At 48.9% G+C, this 19,716-nt stretch overlaps 1 protein-coding gene and 1 long non-coding RNA gene across 4 annotated transcripts in view; one reads left to right on the forward strand and one right to left on the reverse strand.

Annotated features, from left to right (window-relative positions):
• The window catches only part of ERGIC3 (ERGIC and golgi 3), a 58,580-nt gene extending 42,464 nt beyond the window's left edge, over positions 1–16,116 (reverse strand). For 2 of the 3 annotated variants that reach the window (XM_030533091.1, XM_030533090.1), the window contains exons 1-4: positions 15,984–16,116; positions 4,531–4,601; positions 2,767–2,854; positions 12–131 (exon numbers count right to left, since the gene is read on the reverse strand). In XM_030533091.1, the coding sequence (XP_030388951.1) occupies positions 12–131; positions 2,767–2,854; positions 4,531–4,601; positions 15,984–16,071 (367 nt within the window). In that variant the 5' untranslated portion in view covers positions 16,072–16,116. Of the gene's footprint in view, positions 1–11; positions 132–2,766; positions 2,855–4,530; positions 4,602–15,256; positions 15,385–15,983 lie in introns of those variants that run through there. The other variant, XM_030533092.1, reaches the window with a different exon arrangement.
• LOC115634968 lies at positions 6,222–19,084 on the forward strand. The gene is made up of 3 exons (XR_003996484.1): positions 6,222–6,298; positions 14,718–14,723; positions 19,073–19,084. It is a non-coding gene; the product is annotated as an uncharacterized LOC115634968 (long non-coding RNA).
• Positions 19,085–19,716: the final 632 nt, after the last annotated feature.

Raw genomic sequence — 19,716 nt, forward strand, 5'->3', positions numbered from 1 at the left:
CGTTGTACTACCGTGTCTCTCGGCCTCCGGGGTCACAGGATTCCCATCTTTATCCAAACGTTGTTTAAAGAGATTGTGCTCCACATCTAGCTGCTGCTCTCCCGCCACATCCATGGCATCAATGCTCAAATCTGAAACCAGCAAGCAAAGGGAATTAAGGCAGTTCTTTGTGGTCTGAGATGGTATATGGAAGCAGCAAGCCAGTGAGAAATCACAAGCCTGTTAACAAGAGGAAGATCACCAAGGCAGGAATCTAGGAGGAAGACTTCATCTGCGGATTAAGTGAAAATCAAGTAATGGAAGGGGACTGGCATAAGTGGCTGCATTGTGGTGGCTGAGAACCTCAAGGTGACTCCAAACTGCACCCCTGAATTTCAATCTCTCCTGCAAACAAGGCTTTTGGGTTGCTGCCCAAGAGGGATCCTCTTCAGCTAGCTCTCATATAAATCATATTTTCACCTGGGCAGATAAACTCAAGCTAAATAACCTGCTGTGACGTTATTGATATAATCTGGGACCATATAGAACATGGTTGCAACCAAGGTCCTGTAGCGGCACAAAATCTTATGTAAAGGGGTCATATAAGGTTTCTTAGACCAGGTTATGGGTTGCTGGTTATGATTATGCTGTCTATATGCATGTGTCATTTTTTTAAGTTGAAGTTATGAATATTGGCTCTATACTTCAGACTTACGCTATGCTTATGGATGACATTCCAGACTAGTTAGTGTTAGCTCTGCCTAGCCCGCTTGATGCCCATTAAGGACCATCAGCTATACAACTGACCCATTGAGAGAAGGCAGATACGCCTTGTAACTCAGCAAAGTATGCAGGAACTTGCCCATGTGACTCCAGACTCCATTCTGCTGTAATTTTCTACAGTAAGAACAAAGAGGTGTTCTTACTCCTGGAAAAAGACTATAGAAGGCTTATGCCTCATCGCCATCTTGTCTTCAATCCTGCTTCTTACCTCTGGGGGGACTTTGCTACAAACGGACGCTCAACAAAAAGGACTGAATGACCCATCCCAGCTGGGGATGTGCTCCAGAGACTTGATTTGAACCTGTAGTTTACTCCATCACTGCTACAAGCCTGAACTAAGAACTTTGCCATTACTGTATGTAATTGATTCCATTTAACCTATTCTAGCTCTCATCTCTATCTTTTTCCTTTTATGAATAAAACCTTTAGTTTTTAGATTCTAAAGAAATGGCAACAGTGTGATTTGTGGGTAAGATCTGATTTGTATATTGACCTGGGTCTGGGGCTTGATTCTTTGGGATCGAGAGAACCTTTTTCTTTTATTGGGGTGTAGGTTTTCATAACCATTTGTCCCCATAACGAGTGGCACTGGTGGTGATACTGGGAAACTGGAGCGTCTAATTGCTTGTGTGACTTGTGGTTAGCCATTGGGTTGAGACCAAAGTCCTCTTTGTCTGGCTGGTTTGGTTTGCCTTAGAGGTGGAAAAACCCCAGCCTTGGGCTGTAACTGCCTTGTTTAAGCAATTGGTCCTGAACTGGCACTCTCCGTCGGGTCCCGCCAGAACTGCATTGTTACACCTGCCCAATCCTTTGCAGATACCTCAACCTGCTGGTAAAGCTTGAATTCACTTGGAGAACTCCCCCACCATTCCAATCCCAGCCGCTCTCCCCTGTGGCCCCTTTCCCATTACCTTTCACCAAAGTGTTTCAGATAGATTTTGTTGGGTCCTAGTGTGTTACCTGGGGGGCTTGCCTGCTACTTGGGGACACGTAAATATCTTCCCAGGGGAAAGAAGCTGCCAGACCTGCTGGACTGTCCACTCCATCTTAAACATAGTAGGGGAGGAAGTCTGAGATTGGAGAAGGGGAAGAATCCTCCCTAGGGTGATGGTATCTTCTGCAACTACATTTCAATGGGGGTGATCTGAGACAGAGCACACAGAACTGCCCACCTTACTAAAAACAGAATAGAAATTGCAGTGTATACTCGAATGGTGGGATTTTTAATCACTTTCACTTTGCAGTTAAATTACCAAATACCTATTCCTCAGAGGAAATGTGAGGCTCCAGTGTTCATACTTGAGCTATCTGTGATCAAGGGTCTGAAAAATTCAAGTGTAAAAATAGTCTCCCCTCAAAAACAGCACAAATAGTTGAATGGATTTAGTTGCAACAAACCTCACAATTCAGCTAAGAAGTATTCAGACCAATAGAAACATTTTGGAGGAAGTTATTACAGAGTGAAAAATGTGTCACATGACACATAACATAACTGATTTGGTTCCACACGACATTAATGTACATGTTCAAAATTTAAACACAAGAGTCAAGAAAGTAGCTGGTTCCAAGATCTACTCTACAGTGACTTCCAAAATAGACTTTGCACATTACAAAAATTAATGGCAACTGGGACAAGCCGTGGGAGCAAATCAGTATTATACTCCTTTCATGCAGGCTCTTCTTCTTCACATGCAGGTCTCAAAGTACTTTACAGCAGTGGATAAAGAGCTTTATCCTCATTGCACAAATTAGGAAACACACACAGACAAATGAAGCAATGGGACCAGAGTCCTACTGTGTCAAATGACAATGCTGGGAACAGAGCCCAGGAGTCCTGACTGAATTCCCTGTTCTAACTACAGGGAAATGTAATTCCTTACTGCTGACAAGACAAGCAGCTCAACAGCAAATCAAACTGCTACCTGCACTGGCTGGCCAGTGTGCCCAACCTCCAGCAGAGAGTGAAAGCTCCCTTCTTCTCAACTCTATAGCAGACTTACTTACAAGCACAAGGCATATGCGGAAAGACAACATCTATATTAATCTTCAATTTGTCTCCTCTCGATTTGTCAACGTACAGTTCAGGATGAACCTAGAAACAAAGAAAACAAAAGTCTTATTCCACGGGGAAGTACATGGCAAGGCCTTTTCCCTTGCCTTCTCCCCAGCCCAGGAGCCTCTCTACAGGTGCCATGCCACCATACTTCCAAAGGCCTCCTCCACATGGGTGCACAATATGGCACATTCCGCAATGCTGTGACAGAGTAGTTGAAGCAGCTTCCAAATCTGGCAGTGCTTTTACCATGTGCGATGCTCCTAGCCAGCAAAGTGATAATTTGGGGCTTTAAATTAAATGAAAGCAATTTAAAATATTTTCCTTCTTGCAATTTCTTCCCCACTACGGAGTCTGTAAAACTGATGGCTATCTCCTACTGGTGACATAGGAGAGTGCTCCCTTCACAGCAGAAGCTGGAGGAACCAGCAGCCCACTATGACTTCTGCTGCCTTCTCCAGGAGGGGGATCCAGGCCTTAGTGAAATTGAAAGGTACAGAAAATCCAATCAGAGACACAGGAAGCCAATGCTAGGGTGACCAGGAGGGGAAAGAGGCTCCCTGCAGGGCCAGTGCTCATCTTTTCTGAGATAGGCAGGGAGGAAAGAGGAAGGGAGCAGCAACAGCAATTCACTCTCATCTCACTAGCTGGGCTTTCAGCAGGGTCCATGCTAGCTCAAAATAAAGTGTTACTGCAAGTCACTGATCCTACTTCCGCCCCGCTTCACAACAGAACTAGACCAAGCACTGCAAACCGCTGGCTGTGTGTGGCAGGAATATATACTAAATTCTAGCCACCATTACAGCAACAGGGCAGATCCTCTGAGCCACCTGGGCTGCGCAGCCTAATGACCCAAGACAATAAGGCTGTCCACGAACACAGGATAGTGGGGCCTAGTGGCCAGAGTCAGTACAGCAGCTCTTGAGTGCAGGGCAGCGTTGCTCAATGGCCAGAATCAGTACAGCAGCCCTCGAGTACAGGACAGTGTGGCCTACTGGTCAAATCCAAGGCCATCACCAAAGGAGGTGGTGGCCAGGGTAGGGGGGACCCGGGCCCATCCGAATCCACTGGGTCCTGACTCAGGGCCCTAACAGTGGCAGAATGGTCCATCACTGGGTCAGTGGGGAAATCCAACCACAACACGCTGACCTTCCACAGGTGGAAGATACCACTCATTCCATCTCCCTCTGTCACTTCCTACTGGGCTTCCTGAAGCGGCAGTATACACAACATCAGGGTCTCTGGGCTCCTCGGTGCAGGTAACGCCCTGGGATTTGGACTCCAGCCAGTCAGCTGTAAATCACAGGCCTCTGGTCTGGGTTGTGGGATCTCTGGCTCCTGCAGGCAAGGGCTGTAACAGCTCCTGGGTGGGAGCCTCCGCCTTACTGAGCTGGGCTGCTCTCCTTTGTATTAGCACAGCAGTTGGAGCATGCGGAGCATGGTCTGAGCGGCAAGACTTTCTCCACTCAGGGTGTGAGATTAACCCTTTCCTGCCTAGTGCAGGGTATGCACACCACATCACACCATGGAAAAGGCGAGACAATGTGCAATTACAGAATGGTCTTGTGCCTTGCACAACTTGGGAGCCTGGCTCAGCTGTTGAAAACAGTGGATCCTGGTTGAATATGTGGCTCTTCCTGCTTCCCAGGACTCCAACAGGACATCACGGGGAACACATAAACCCCCAAAAGACAGCAATACAAAGCTCTACTTACTTCCTTAGTGAGGTAGTACTGCAGCTCTGAGAAGAAAAGCAGGAGCATGATAAGTCCACTGATGATTGTCACTGCAAATGGAGAATGACAAGCATTACCATGGGCTGTGGTGGAGCAGCCCTATGACTCACTAATCCGCTGTCTGACTCCCATGAAGAAAGCAGCTGGCATTACAGTGGGTGAGAAGAAACCAGGCTGCTCATGAAAATCGCTATCTTCCTCCCCTGTGCTCTGTAAAAAACACATGCTGATAGCCCAACTCAGATGCCAGTTAGAAAGCAGATCTTGAAGGCTAGACCACAAAGCAAATCTTTAATTCCTGCATTTCAAGGTTATTAAAGAGGAGAGTGAACCAGTACTGAGTACCAAGATAGGAGCTGTTTTCATTCATTTGGGCACAGTCCTCCTCTCCCGGCCACCAAAGGGAACATTTCACATAGAAGAGATGCTTTCTGGTGTGGCTGCAGTCCCAGTTTGACTACTATTAGACCTTTATTTGGATAATGAGAGCATCCACAGTCACAGTAGATATGATTAAAAAAAACATAAGAATAGTCATACTGGGTCAGACCAAGGGTCCGTCAGTATCCTGTCTTCTGACAGCGGCCAATGCCAGGTGCTTCAGAGGGGATGAAAAGAACAGGGAATCATCAAGTGATCCATCTCCTGTTGCCCATTACCAGCTTCTGGCAAACAGAGGCTAGGGATACCGTCCCTGCCCATCTTGGCTAATAGCCATTGATGGACATATCCTCCATTAACGTATATAGCTCTTTTTTGAAACCTCTTATGGTCTTGGCCTTCAAAATATATTAAAAATATTATAAATATATTATAGGTGGAGCTGGTAGCACTGCCTATATTTCAGGCTGACTGACACGTCCCATTACAAGACTCTGTTTTCAGTTGCTTATAACTTTAACCATTCAAGACAAAAATTTCCATGCTTGGTGTCTGCCTTAGGCTGAATCTGTTTTTGGAAAGTTTCAGTTAAAAGAGTTCAGCCATTTCTGGAATGAAATTAGGGAAAGTATGTTATTCTGCCCAAGCTAAAAAAATCTTACAACCATTTTGTTGAGACACAGTAGAGCCTCTATGCTTTGGAACAGACTTGGAATTTGGGGTCTCCCTTGGGTCAGAGAGGTACCTTCTAACATCCCCATGAAAATTCAGCCAAATTTGGCCAAGCTATAAGCCTCTGAAAAATCTGTTTGTGCATGCTCAGTAGAGACTTGCTAGAGTTTGACAACTAAACTATCCAAAGATTCCATCTGTAGTGAGCCTGCTCCATCCCCTCACAGAGCAACTAAGCATGCTCCAGTCCCATTGCAGGACTGTGTGTGTGAGAGTGTGAGTGTGAGTGAGTGTGTGAGAGAGAGAGAGAAAGAGAGAGAGAGAGAGAGGTTGGACAGCAGCTGGGGAAGGCAGAAACCTCTGAGGGGACTGGATAGGAGCAGAGCAGAAAGGTGGCAGGAGCAGGAAGATGGGGGGATGGATAAGTGCCAAATGAGAGGAGGTCCAAAGGAGAGGGCGATGAGGACAGGTTGGGCACACAGGGGCAGAGGAGTCTATAACCAGCAGAGCACATTCCCCTCCAGAACCTGGAACTGAACCCAGCTAGCGAAAAGGGGGCAGCAAACAGGCAAGTTTGAAAGGGAGTTTGGAGGGAGAAAGAATACAATCACCATGATTTGGAAAGGTTGCATTGCCAATGCCAACACTGCTCCTGGCTCTTCCACCTGCACCTGAATCCAACCATGGGTGCCTGGTAACGGAAGATGAGAAAAAGGTGGAGCTGCTCAATGCCTACTTTGCTTCAGTCTTCACACACAAAATAACATGTGACCCGACAACTAGCAAAGTTACCATCGACAATAAAGGGGAAGGCATGCAGATCAGGACAATAAAGAACACATCAGAGATGTTTTAATTACAATGAATTCAAGTCAGCAGGGCCTGATGCTATTCAACTCGGCATGCTGAAGGAATTAGCTGAAGGAATCTCAAAGCCACTTGGCAATAACATATTCAACCTCACTGATGACAGGAGAGGTCCTGGAAGACCGAAGAAGGGATAAGATAGTGCCCATCTTCAAAAAGGGGGAAAAAGGAGGAGCCAAAGAACTATAGACCAGTCAGCCTGATCTCATTACCTGGGAAGCTATTAGAGCAACATATAAAACATTCCATTTCCAAATATCTGGAGGATGAAGGGGTGAGCACTAGCAGCCAGCATGGATTTACTAAAAAGAAATTATGCCAAACTAGCTTGATTTCCTTCTTTGACGAGGCAACTGGTTTGATGGATAGGGGGAATGCAGTGGACATAATATACCTGGACTTCCGCGATACTTTTGACACAGTCCAACATAATATTCTCTTAAGTAAGCTGGAGAAACACGGGCTCAGTAGAACTACCATTAAGTGGATACATAATTGGTTAAATAATCGCAAACAGAGAGTGACTATTAATGGAAAGATGTCAGATTGGAAAAAGGTCTCAAGCGGGGTTCCACAGGCATCTTTTCTGAGTCTGGTGTTATTTAACAATTTTATTAATGACCTGGATGTAAGAATAAAGGGCATACTGATAAAATCTGCAGATGACACAAAGCTAGGTGGAGTTGCAAACACTTTGATAGACAGCCCTAAAATTCAAAGGGATCCTGATAAATTGGAGAACTGGGCTATACACAACAAGATGAAATTCAGCAAAGACAAATGTAAGGTGCTACACTTAGGGAAGAACAACCAAATGCACAAATATAGAATGGGGGGAAACTGGCTTGGCAACAGCATTGCTAAGAAAGATCTGGGAGTTGTGGATCACTGCAACATGAGTCAACAATGTGACAATTGCAAAAAAGGCAAATGTGATTTTGGGATGCATTAACAGAGGAATAGCATGGAGGCTTTCAAAAGGAGGCCGGAGAGCCATCTTTCTTGGATGCTTTAAACACAACAAATCCTGCATCTTGGCAAAGAGTCAGACTACATGACCCTTGCGGTCCCTTCTAACCCTATGATTCTATGAAAATGGAAAATGACTGCAAAAAAGGAAGATCGGAAGACAGTGGAGATGCTCAGTGCCTACTTTGATTCAGTCTTCACACAAAAAATAATATGTGACCAGACAACTAGCAAAGTAACCAGGAGTAACTGTGAAAAAGGATCTGGAGTTATAGTGGATCACAACCTAAATATGAGGGAACATTGTAACACTGATGTCAAAAAAAGCAAACATCATTCTGGTATGTTGCGATGAGGTGTCCCATCCCATCCCATCCCACCCTGACTCGCCACTAGTGTTAATGAGGGCCAAGAAGGGGGCTAATTAACCCGACAGGGCACAGCTGAGGGGAATCAGGCAGGCAAGCAATCCCCTGAGTGGGTGTGGGACCAGCTGGGGAGGAATGAGCTGAGCAGGACATATAAAGACAGAAAATTGGAAGCAGCAAGGGCTGTTGGGAAAGGGCAGACACTCCTAGGAGATGGGAGAAATGTTTGGAGACTATAGGGATGTTGGCTGCAGTCACTCCCTTGGAAGAGGGAGGAGGCTTTGGGAATCAATAAACGAAGAAAGAGAAAGGGAACCAGTGGTAGAAAGCAGCCCAAGCAAAGAGCAGCGAGGGCAGAGGAGGACAGTCTGGACTGGAACCCAGACCAGACGGTGGACCTGGGTTCCCCTACCAGCCACTGGGAGAGTGGCACCAAGGCAGTGAATGGGAAGACTGCTGAGGAACTATACCACAGAAGGGAGAACTCTGAGTGAGCTAGCCAGAGGACTGAGGCATGGAGGCATGGAGAGATACTGTGATTCCTGAGACAGCAAAAGGGGCTGCAGGCTAGACAGCATTGGAGCAATGGCATGCAAACCGCTAAATAGGGGTCTACTGAATGAGCTAATGTCCAGAGTGACCAGGTGGTGCCAGACCAGCAGTGAGTGGCGCACCCCATGACAGATGCACTAGCAGGAGTGTGGTAAGCAAGACACAAGAAGTAATTCTTCCACTCTACTCAGCACTGATAAGGCTTCAAGTAGAGTATTGTGCCCAACTGTGGGCACCACATTTTGGGAAAGATATGGACAAATTGGAGAAAGTCCATAGAAGAACAACAAAAATGATTAAGGGTCTAGAAAACACGACCTACGAGGAAAGATTGAAAAAACTGGGTTTATTTAGTCTGGAGAAGAGAAGACTGGGCCGGGGGGGCATGGTAACAGTCTAGACATATGTAAAAATCGTTATTCTCCTTATCCACTGAGAACAGGACAAAAAGTAATGGGATTAAATTGCAGCAAGGGAGATTTAGGTTAGACATAGAAGAAACTTCCTAACTGTAAGGGATAGTTAAGCATTGGAACAAATTACTTCGAGAGGCTGCTGAGTCTCCATCATTCAAGGTTTTAAAAACACATCTAGATACGAACAGTCCCAGTCTTTTTAATCTCTCCTCATATGGAAGCTGTTCCATACCCCTAATCATTTTGATGCCCTTCTCTGTACTTTTTAAAATTCAAATATCTTTTTTGAGATGGGGTGACCAGAACTGCACACAGTATTCCAGATGTGGGCATATCGTGGGTTTATATAGTGCCATTACAATATTTTGTCCTTTCCCTAATGGTTCCTAACATTGTTAGCTTTTTTTGACTGTCAGTGCGCTCTGAGTGGATGTTTTCAGAGAACTATCCACAATGACTCCAAGGTCTTTCTTGAGTGCTAACAGCTAATTTAGACCCCAGCATTTTGTATGTACAGTTGGGATTGTTTTTTAATGTGCATTACTTTGCATTTATCAACACTGAATTTCATTTGCCATTTTGTTGCCCAGTCACCCAGTTTTGTGAGATCCCTTTGTAATTCCTTGCAGTCAGCTGTGGATTTAACTATCTATACATGTGATATATAACTTTGTGAGCTACAGACATTATTCCAGCCCATGGCAGAGGATTACTGAGTTTACCCCAACATCTGAAATCAATGAAGATAATTATTGCAAATCCTGAGACAGGAAAACTACTCCAGAGAAGTACTACCCTTTGGAAAGTAGACAGATCTGTTCAGCCATGATCCAGGAGACAAAGAAAGAGCTTGTGGCATAAAGGATCAGCCTGAACTGGCTGAGGTACCTCTGATCCAAGAATTGACATGAAACTATAATCAAGAAGACAAAATCTTGTTGGAAAGGTGTGAAGGACTGGAACCTGCCAATGTCTCTGTGTCGTCAGATGGGCCAGTAAACTAGCATGCAATGGAGACTGTTTATTGCTTTATTATGTTTTCTATGTAATGCTTTTGTTCTAAATAATTGAACTGTGGTTTGTGGAAACTGTCTGGTCACTGACAACTCTGGCATAGTCCCTGGCAGAGGGGTACTGGATGAAGGTCAGATCTGCTATGATAATCACAGCAAATTGAAGGAGGACTGAAATCCTTGTTCTAAAGGGACAGGGGTGCAAGTCCCTACCCAGGGAAAGGTGAGGTCTGGAGGTCTGAGACCTCAAGGGGTGCCCCTTGAGGAGACCACAGAGGGGGCAGAGATGCTGTCATGGTATAATTCCCCACTCTGAACCTTAGCGTCCAAAAGATGGGGTACCAGCATGAATTCCTCTAAGCTCAATTACCAGCTTAGTACTTGTAGCGCTGCCACCAACCAGGAATTCCAGTGCCTGGTACACTCTGGTCCCCCCAAAACCTTGCCCGGGGACCCCCAAGACCCAGTCCCTCTGGATCTTAACAAAGGAAAGTAAACCCTTTCCCTCACCGTTGCCTCTCCCAGGCTTCCCCTCCCTGGGTTATCCTGGAAGATTACTGGGATTCAAACTCCTTGAATCTAAAGATAGAGAGGAAAATTCACCTCCCCCCTCCCCGACTCTCCCTGAGAGAGAAAGTAATCCTAACAGAGAGAGAAATAAACCTCTCTCTCACCCTTCCCTCCTTTCTCCTCACCAATTCCCTGGTGAATCCAGACCCCGTCCCCTGGGGTCTCACCAGAATAAAAAAACAATCAGGTTCTTAAACAAGAAAAGCTTTTAATTAAATAAAGAAAAAAACAGTAAAAATTATCTTTGTAAATTTAAGATGGAATATGTTACAGGGTCCTTCAGCTATAGACACTGGGAATACAAGTACAAATTAAAATCCTTTCAGCAAAATACAAATTTGCAAATAAGGAAAACAAACATAAGCCTAACTCGCTTTATCTACCTAGTACTCACTATTCTGGACATATAAGAGACTGTATCAAAGAGATTGGAGAGAAACCTGGTTGCACGTCTGGTCACTCTCAGAACCCACAGAGAACAACAACAAAAAACTAACAGCACACACAAAAACTTCCCTCCCTCAAGATTTGAAAGTATCCTGTCCCCTGATTGGTCCTCTGGTCAGGGGACAGCCAGGCTCACTGATCTTGTTAACCCTTTACAGGCAAAAGAGATATGAAGTACTTCTGTTCTATTAATTCTTACTTATCTGTTTATGACAGATGCAGTTAATCCTAGAACTGAGAGATGGTGCTCTGGGGATGAATAAGATTTGTTAGCAAAGGAAGCTGTTGTCTATAGGACCCCTGCTTCAACTGTTGCAATAGTTGGAAGCCATGTTCTATTTGCGGGTACCAGGACAGGTGCGTCTAGGCCCACACAAAACTAAAGGTCTGTCTCCTCAGCTAAGGGGGAGGAACCACTAAGCCCAACCACAAGTGAGTACCTGGGACAACAAAGGGGAAAACAGAAATGGGAGCGAGGTCAAAGGTTAATAATCAGGGAACTAGAAGGGGACACTGAGCAGAGAGCCCTGGTCAGTGCCCACCACTCCTCAAAGACATCTAAAGAATCTGTGGATACTGCCTGGAGGAACTCTACCTCGAGACATGATCAGACAAGGGACCAGAAATAGGCCCTGCAGTCACAGAGTACCCCCATCCAGCTTTCTCCTCCTGGACTGATGGATGGCCATCTTGCCCAGTGCCAAAAGGAGGTCCTGCAACTTTATAGGATCATGGATGGGGAGTGCAAGAATTAGAAAGTATGTGGAAAAGTGCACCTAGAACCTCAATAAGAGATTCTGGGGGAGCCAGAAGAGGGATTGCAACCTGACATACTCTACACAGATGTGTGCCAGGTTCTCCCTTTCACCACACACGGGACAGGTGTAGGGAGAATTCATGAACTGTGTCAGTTACTCACTTGTGCTCACAGCTCCATGGAGGAGCTGCCAACTAATATTGCTGGTGGATTGTGGAACCAGAGTAGAGTACAGACTAGCCCACCCTCCTTAGGTGGCAACAGGTCCCACCATTTAGTGTTAGGATGGGACACAAGAGCAGGGAAGTGGATGGCGTACATGCTTGCGCTTCACGTGTTTCCTGAGTCCAGTGCAGAGGTGGACTGGCTGGATGTTATTCAGGCAACTCAGGTTGGTTTGTCGGGGCAGCCAGGGAGGCTCATGAGGCAGGGGCACAATGAGGAGTTCCAGAGGCAGGTCAGGAGGAAGACCTGCTTGAGGAAAGCAAAAGAAGCAAGAGATAAGGCCTCTCAGCAAGGAAGTTGGGCAGAGAGCCCAGTTTAAGAATAAAGGACTGGAAGGTGGGCAGTGGGGCTTCTGGAGGAAGCTGGGAACTGACACAGAAGGTCAAATTGAGAGAGAGAGAGCCTGAAAATAGGGTTCACTACAGCATGGCTGGGACTCTGGGCTGACCAGACTGAACTGTGCTAAGCTGCACTTCTCTGTGTTAACCTAAGGACTTCCCATGCTGTATGCCAGGGGACTAATAAACCCAACTGATTTGAAACCACTGTTGAGTGTTCCTTTAAATACTTTGTGAGGTGCATTAATCCATGCAGAGTGGACAAGTCTCTCCCAGGAGTCTGTCTCAGCTGGACTCACTGAACAGAGCTCACAGTATGAAGCAGGAGTACTGAGGGAAAAGTGAGACCCCTGGGGGTCTGGCACATCAAAGGAGTTCCTCTAAGAGACTGTTCCAAAGCTGGGGGAGTAGCATTGATCCTGTGGCTCCATAACACTATCTATTCCCTGAATGACGCAAAGATCCTGTGGAAAAAATAGTATGGGATCACGTAATTAAAGACTGTATCATAACACACACCATTGGCAGAGGGAGAAGGATTACGATTCTATGGTAACCTTAATTCTGATATTTCCTAATTTTGGAGGGCTTGACTTTGCCACTTTAATATTCTTTCAGTGGGGTGGTTTTGGCTTTATTATTTAAACATATATATGTGCATAATCAAACCCTCCTGCTTCAGGGAAGCATACACAAACCCTTTTGCTTTAGGGCACATTCCCTATATGCTGTTTATTCCATAATGGCCCAGTGGGAGGTTTCTTGTTCTTTTCTCTGAACTAGTTTGTATTGGCCACTGTCAGGAACAGGTTACTTGACTGACTGGATCACTACTTTGCTCCAAAATTCTGTACTATAGAAACCTTACATATGAAGACTTGGCTCTCCTATACAGCAACAAACAGACAGGTCGGTCTTATAGCAAAACGCAGTCTCTTATGACTTACTTCGGTCAAACAGATAAGATGTTCAAGGGCGCCTGCGGGACTCCCAGAACCTCACTATACCTAAAACTCCCAAAACAACACAACTAACAAAAGAACAAGAGCGTACTGAGCCTTGCCTGGGAGGATGACACAGACAGAAGGGAGTCACAGCCTTTATTTGAAATTTTAAATCTGAGGTGAGGAGTCAAAGGGCTAATCTACACTGGTAGCGCTTTAACGTGCCTTGTGTGGTCATGGCACAGTGCTGGGAGAGAGCTCTCACAGACTTTAAGGTCAGAAGGGACAATTATGATCATCTAGTCTGACCTCCTGCACAATGCAGGCCACACAATCTCACCCATCCACTTCTATAACAAACCCCTAACCTATGTCTGAGTTATTGAAGTCCTCAAATTGTGGTTTGAAGACTTCATGCTGCAGAGAATCCTCCAGGAAGAGACCCATGCCCCATGCTACAGAAGAAGGTGAAAAACCTCCAGGGCCTCTGCCAATCTGCCCTGGAGGAAAATTCCTTCCCGACCCCAAATATGGCGATCAGTTAAACTCTGAGCATGTGGGCAAGACTCACCAGCCAGCACCCAGGAAAGAATTCTCTGTAGTAACTCAGATCCCATCCCATCTAACATCCTATCACAGACACTGGGCATACTTACTTGCTGATAATCAAAGATAAATTGCCAAATAAATTGCCAAAATTAGGCTATCCGATCATACCATCCCCTCCATAAACTTATCAAGCTTAGTCTTAAAGCCAGATATGTTTTTTGACCCCACTACTCCCCTTGGAAGGCTGTTCCAGAACTTCACTCCTCTAATGGTTAGAAACCTTCGTCTAATTTCACATCTAAACTTCCTAGTGTCCAGTTTATATCCATTTGTTCTTGTGTCCACACTGGTACTAAGCTTAAATAATTCCTCTCTCTCCCTAAGATTTATCCCTCTGATATATTTATAAACAGCAATCATATCTCCCCTCAGCCTTCTTTTGGTCAGGTTAAACAAGCCAAGCTCTTTGAGTCTTTCAGAAGACAGGTTTTCCATTCCTCGGATCATCCTAGCAGCGCGTCTGAACCTGTTCCAGTTTGAATTCATCCTTCTTAAACATGGGAGACCAGAACTGGACACAGTATTCCAGATGAGGTCTCACCAGTGCCTTGTATAACAGTACTAACACCTCCTTATCTTTGCTGGAAATACCTTGCCTGATGCATCCTAAAACTGCATTAGCTTTTTTAACGGCCATATCACATTGGCAGCTCATAGTCATCCTGTGATCAACCAATACTCCAAGGTCCTTCTCCTCTGTTACTTCCAGCTGATGTGTGCCCAATTTATAACAAAAATTCTTGTTATTAATCCCTAAATGCATGACCTTGCACTTTTAACTATTAAATTTCATCCTATTAATATTACTCCAGTTTACAAGGTCATCCAGATCTTCCTGCAGGATATCCCGGTCCTTCTCTGTGTTAGCAATACCTCCCAACTTTGTGTCATCCGCAAACTTTATTAGCACATTCCCACTTTTTGTGCCAGGTCTCACAGAGCTGTAAAAAAAAACCCACCTCCACGAGAGGCGTGGCTCCCAGCGCTGGTACCCTGTCTACACTGGCACATTACAGTACTGAAATGTGCTGTGCTCAGGGGGGTGTTTTTTCACACCCCTGAGTGAGAAAGTTGCAGAGCTATAAATTGCCAGTGTAGACAAGCCCAAACATCATGCCCACTGACCATCTTCAGAGTTAAAAGAAACCAGGTTCTGGGGCCTGAGTGGAGACTGAACAGCCTCTACCCTACTCACCCCTCACTGCTGTTACTTGCTGTGCTGGCACTGGTCAGGTTACTCCTCAAAGCAGGGGTGGAAGAAAGAACAGAGAGAGGACAATGGGAAAAGGAAGCAGGGAGACAATCAGAAGGAAGGTGTGTGTGAACAATACAGTGAGGGAATATATGCCACTCCTAGCCCATTTACCACCTCTGGCCCTTAACTCCAGCTGGAAACATCACACTGGCTTTGGGACGATCAGACACTATCTGCCCTATATGAGGGCTGGATGTTCCGCTTTGTAAGTGATGATGTGGAGGCTGGGATTGTTGTGTTTCTGGGTTGAGGGATGAGTACTGCTCTAGGACTGAGGAGTGAATTTGGACAGTTTGTTTGGAGGGGTATTGATGGTTCTTACCATGCGGGCAAGGGAGGTGACTCTTCTCTTCTTTTTACACAAGCAGACGCCCTTTATTCCAGCTTTGATGGCCCGGGGCTGGAGGGGGTCAGATGACAACCTTTCCCCTGCGCATGGGGCGGTTCACCTTAGTGACTAGGGAGGTGAAAGACGCTCAGGGAGAAAGAAAAGGATGTAGCTGGACTTGAAACGATCTATTCTCGGCCTTAGCGGGAGAGGACCAGGCTGGGGTTGTTCACCCTGCAAAGCGAGGAGGTGTTTTTCTCCCATCACGTTCTGTATCTGAGGGGGTTGCAGGCTGGGCACTGGGGGGTGGGGGGGCTGGTTAAGGGAAGAGGAGAATTAGGTGGTTTTTGTAGCAAGCCCGCCGGCTCCTTGCTGAGGTGCCCGGTTGCACGTGAGAGGCGGCAGATCGGTGCAGAGGCGGCGGGAAAGCCTCGCTCCCTGCGGCCGAGGGCGGGGCACCAGCGTGGGGCTGCGGGGCAAGAGAGCGCTGGCCCGGGAGCCCCACACCCCGGACTCTCCTGCCCCGCACGCTGCACGGGCTCCCGCGGAGGGGCCGGGGGGGGCTGTCTGCCCCCGGCCCACCCGGGAGGCGCGGCCTGAGCCCGGCCGGGGCCCGCAGCGAGCCCCCCAGCGGGGGATGGGCTCTGCAAGGGGGACCTGCCAGCTCCACCGCCCCCCTGGCCCGGCCACGAGCGCGCCCCCGCCCCGCCCCACCCCTCACCGAGCGCGCCCCCGCAGGTCTTGACCCGAAAATCCTCCAGCGTCTTGGGAAACGCATCGAACCGCTTCAGCCTCCACAGCGAGTCCATAGCGGCGGCGACCCACTTCCGGCCGGCAGCGACCCCACTTCCGGCGCCAGCCCCCGCCTGCTGGGCGGAGCACTCCGCTGTGTGCCCCTCCCCCCACCGCAGGACGCCCTGGGAGCCCGCCCTGTGCTGGGGGCGGGGCTTAGTGACGTAGGAGCAGGAGTCTCGCCCCTGGGCGTGGTGGCATTGGGGGTGTTGCGCGCTGAGAATGCGGGTGTCGGGGGCGGGGTCATTGGAGTGACGTTGGGAGGGGCGGTGGGATGTGGAGTGTTGGGCTGAGACTGGGTGTTTGGTGACACTGTCAGTGGGGTCTCATGGGGTGACAGTGAGATGTGGAGTTTTGGGCTGAGACTGGGTATTTGGTGACACTGTCAGTGGGGTCTCATGGGGTGACAGTGGGATGTGGAGTGTTGGGGTGAGACTGGGTGTTTGGTGACACTGTCAGTGGGGTCTCATGGGGTGACAGTGAGATGTGGAGTTTTGGGCTGAGACTGGGTGTTTGGTGACACTGTCAGTGGGGTCTCATGGGGTGACAGTGGGATGTGGAGTGTTGGGGTGAGACTGGGTGTTTGGTGACACTGTCAGTGGGGTCTCATGGGGTGACAGTGGGATGTGGAGTGTTGGGGTGAGACTGGGTGTTTGGTGACACTGTCAGTGGGGTCTCATGGGGTGACAGTGGGATGTGGAGTGTTGGGGTGAGACTGGGTGTTTGGTGACACTGTTAGTGGGGTCTCATGGGGTGACAGTGGGATGTGGAGTGTTGGGGTGAGACTGGGTGTTTGGTGACACTGTCAGTGGGGTCTCATGGGGTGACAGTGAGATGTGGAGTTTTGGGGTGAGACTGGGTGTTTGGTGACACTGTCAGTGGGGTCTCATGGGGTGACAGTGGGATGTGGAGTGTTGGGGTGAGACTGGGTGTTTGGTGACACTGTCAGTGGGGTCTCATGGGGTGACAGTGGGATGTGTAGTGTTGGGGTGAGACTGGGTGTTTGGTGACACTGTCAGTGGGGTCTCATGGGGTGACAGTGGGATGTGGAGTGTTGGGCTGAGACTGGGTGTTTGGTGACACTGTCAGTGGGGTCTCATGGGGTGACAGTGGGATGTGTAGTGTTGGGGTGAGATTGAGTGTTTGGTGACACTGTCAGTGGGGTCTCATGGGGTGACAGTGGGATGTAGAGTGTTGGGGTGAGACTGGGTGTTTGGTGACACTGTCAGTGGGGTCTCATGGGGTGACAGTGGGATGTAGAGTGTTGGGCTGAGATCGGGGAAGTCGTGGGGTGACGGTGGTGGTGTGTCATAGGCAGAGCTGAAAGTAAGACGGTACGGGGTACTGGTAAAAAAAGGCGCAGTAGTGTCCAGCATCCAGTACTGACTTATTTTCACCTCTTTCGGCTGCATAACAAAAAGTTCAAATTCAGAGCTAATAAAAGCTTGGAAAGGAAAAACTCATTGTCACGTTTGTTTGTTGTTTCTCTCCCTCTCCTCCTTTATATTCAATTTATATTACTGAAGATTGCTTCATCCAGGGGGCAGAAAAGAACTGCCCCTGCTTTGGTCACTCCCCCCCCCCCCAACAACCAAGACTAAAATTAACAAGGATGCCAGAAATAGGCCCAAATCCCAGACCACAGAGTGAACAGCTAAATTTAAATTGTGCCTATACAGGCAGCAGGCTACTTGGGGAGACTTCTCCCTCAGCCAGTTCCCCTGCTACAAGCTAGAGGGGAACCCCTGCAGCCCCTGCTGAGTGCAAGGGTCGGGGGAACGCAGAGCCTAGCCATGTAGGGCAGCCTGGTTGGAGGAGAAGGGAGGACAAGGAGAAAAATGTGACAGTGAGTTTTCAGTTTTTCAGGCTTATTCCAATAGTAAAGTTTTATTGCAGACAGTACGGGTAGTAGTAATAGTAGCTTTGTTTTCTGAATCTAAGTCATGCAGTGGGAGGGATCCATGAAATATGTAGGAGAGGTGGGTTGCTTGTGTTTGGACTGTACAGTAAGAAATGTAACTTACTTCTACCCCTGGCCCTGCCCCCTCTGTCTGAGGTTCCGCTCCTTGGGGGTGGCAGAGTCAGGGGTGGCTCTAGGTATTTTGCCGCCCCAAGCACAGCAGGTAGGCAGGCTGCCTTCGGCAGTTTATCTGCGGGAGGTCCCCGGTCCCGTGAATTCAGCGGCAGCCTACGGGAGGTCCGCCGAAGCTGCGGGACCAGCGGACCCTCCGCAGGCATGCCACCAAAGATAGCCTGCCTGCCGCCCTCGCGGCGACCGACAGAGTGCCCCCCGTGGCTTGCCACCCCAGGCATGCGCTTGGTGTGCTGGTGCCTGGAGCTGCCCCTGGGCAAAGTGGGACCCATACTGGTAAAAGCTGTATTTTACTTTCACCCTTGGCTCTGCACCTCCTGCTTGCCCCAGCCCTGAGCCTCCTCTTGCACCCCCACCCTGAGTGCCCTCCAGCACCCTAACTCCCTCCCAGACTGCACCCCACCCTGAGCGCCCTCCTGCACCCTAACTCCCTCCCAGACCCCACACCCCCATCCTGAGCTCCCTCCCACACCCTAACCCTAATCCAGACCTTCAAATCACGGTATCACAAAGTGTTAAACCAGGAGTCTCAAACTCAAATGACCACGAGGGCCACATGAGGACTAGTACATTGGCCTGAGGGCCACATTACTGACATCTCCCGCATGCCATCCTTGGCCCCGCCCCCACTCCACCCCTTCCACGGGGCCCCACCCCGTCCTGCCTCTTCCCACCCCTTCCCTGAAATCCCTACCCTAACTCTGCCCCCTCCCTGCCCCCAGGGGGTGCAGGAAGGGTGTGGGGTGTGGCAGGGGCTCAGGGCAGGGAGTTGGGGTGTGGGGTGCAGGAGGGATGAGGGGTGCAGCAGGGAGTCAGGGTTCAGTAGGGGGCTCAGGGCAGGGTGTCAGGGTGCAGGGTACGGCAGGAGGTTGAGATGCGGCAGGGTGCTCAGGGGAGTGGGTTGAGGTGCAGGAGGGATGTGGCAGGGGGTCGGGGTGCAGGGTGCGGCAAGGGGCTCAGGGCAGGGGGTTCGACTGCATGAGGGGTTTGGGGGGAGGGCTCTGGCCCAGCGCACACCGGAGGCAGTGCAGGCTGCCTGCCTGTTTGCCTGCCCTGCCCCCGCACCACTCCAGGAAGCAGCTGGAACATGGGGGAGTAGAGGTGCAGGGTGTGTTTTGATATTGCTTCAGGCACCGCCCCCAGCAGCTCCCATTGGCCGCGGTTTCCCGTTCCTGGCCAATGGGAGATGCTGAGGGCGGTGCCTGAAGCAATAGCAACGCACACCCCTGCGCCTCTCCACCCACAGATTCTTTCCACTTCTCAGAGCGACGTGGGGAGCCTGCCCTGCTTGAGGCTGTGCCGGGGCACCTGCTGCACCTCCGGGTCCGCATGGAGGGGCTCGTGGTCAACCTCGTGAACGTCTATGCCCCGACATCGGCCCCGGAGAGGCTGCCGTTCTATCAGCAGGCGTCTGCCTTCCTTGGCTCCTTGTGGCTGCCTGGTCCTGGGCGGGGACTTCAACATCGTCCTAGAGGAGTAGGACCGCTCGGGGACCGAGCAGAGCCCAGCCGCCGTGTCCGTCCTCTGGGAGATCGTCAACCGTCATTCCCGGGTGGACGTCTGGCGTGAC

The sequence above is a fragment of the Gopherus evgoodei genome, chromosome 14 (assembly GCF_007399415.2).
Source record: "Gopherus evgoodei ecotype Sinaloan lineage chromosome 14, rGopEvg1_v1.p, whole genome shotgun sequence".
NCBI lineage: Eukaryota > Metazoa > Chordata > Testudines > Testudinidae > Gopherus > Gopherus evgoodei.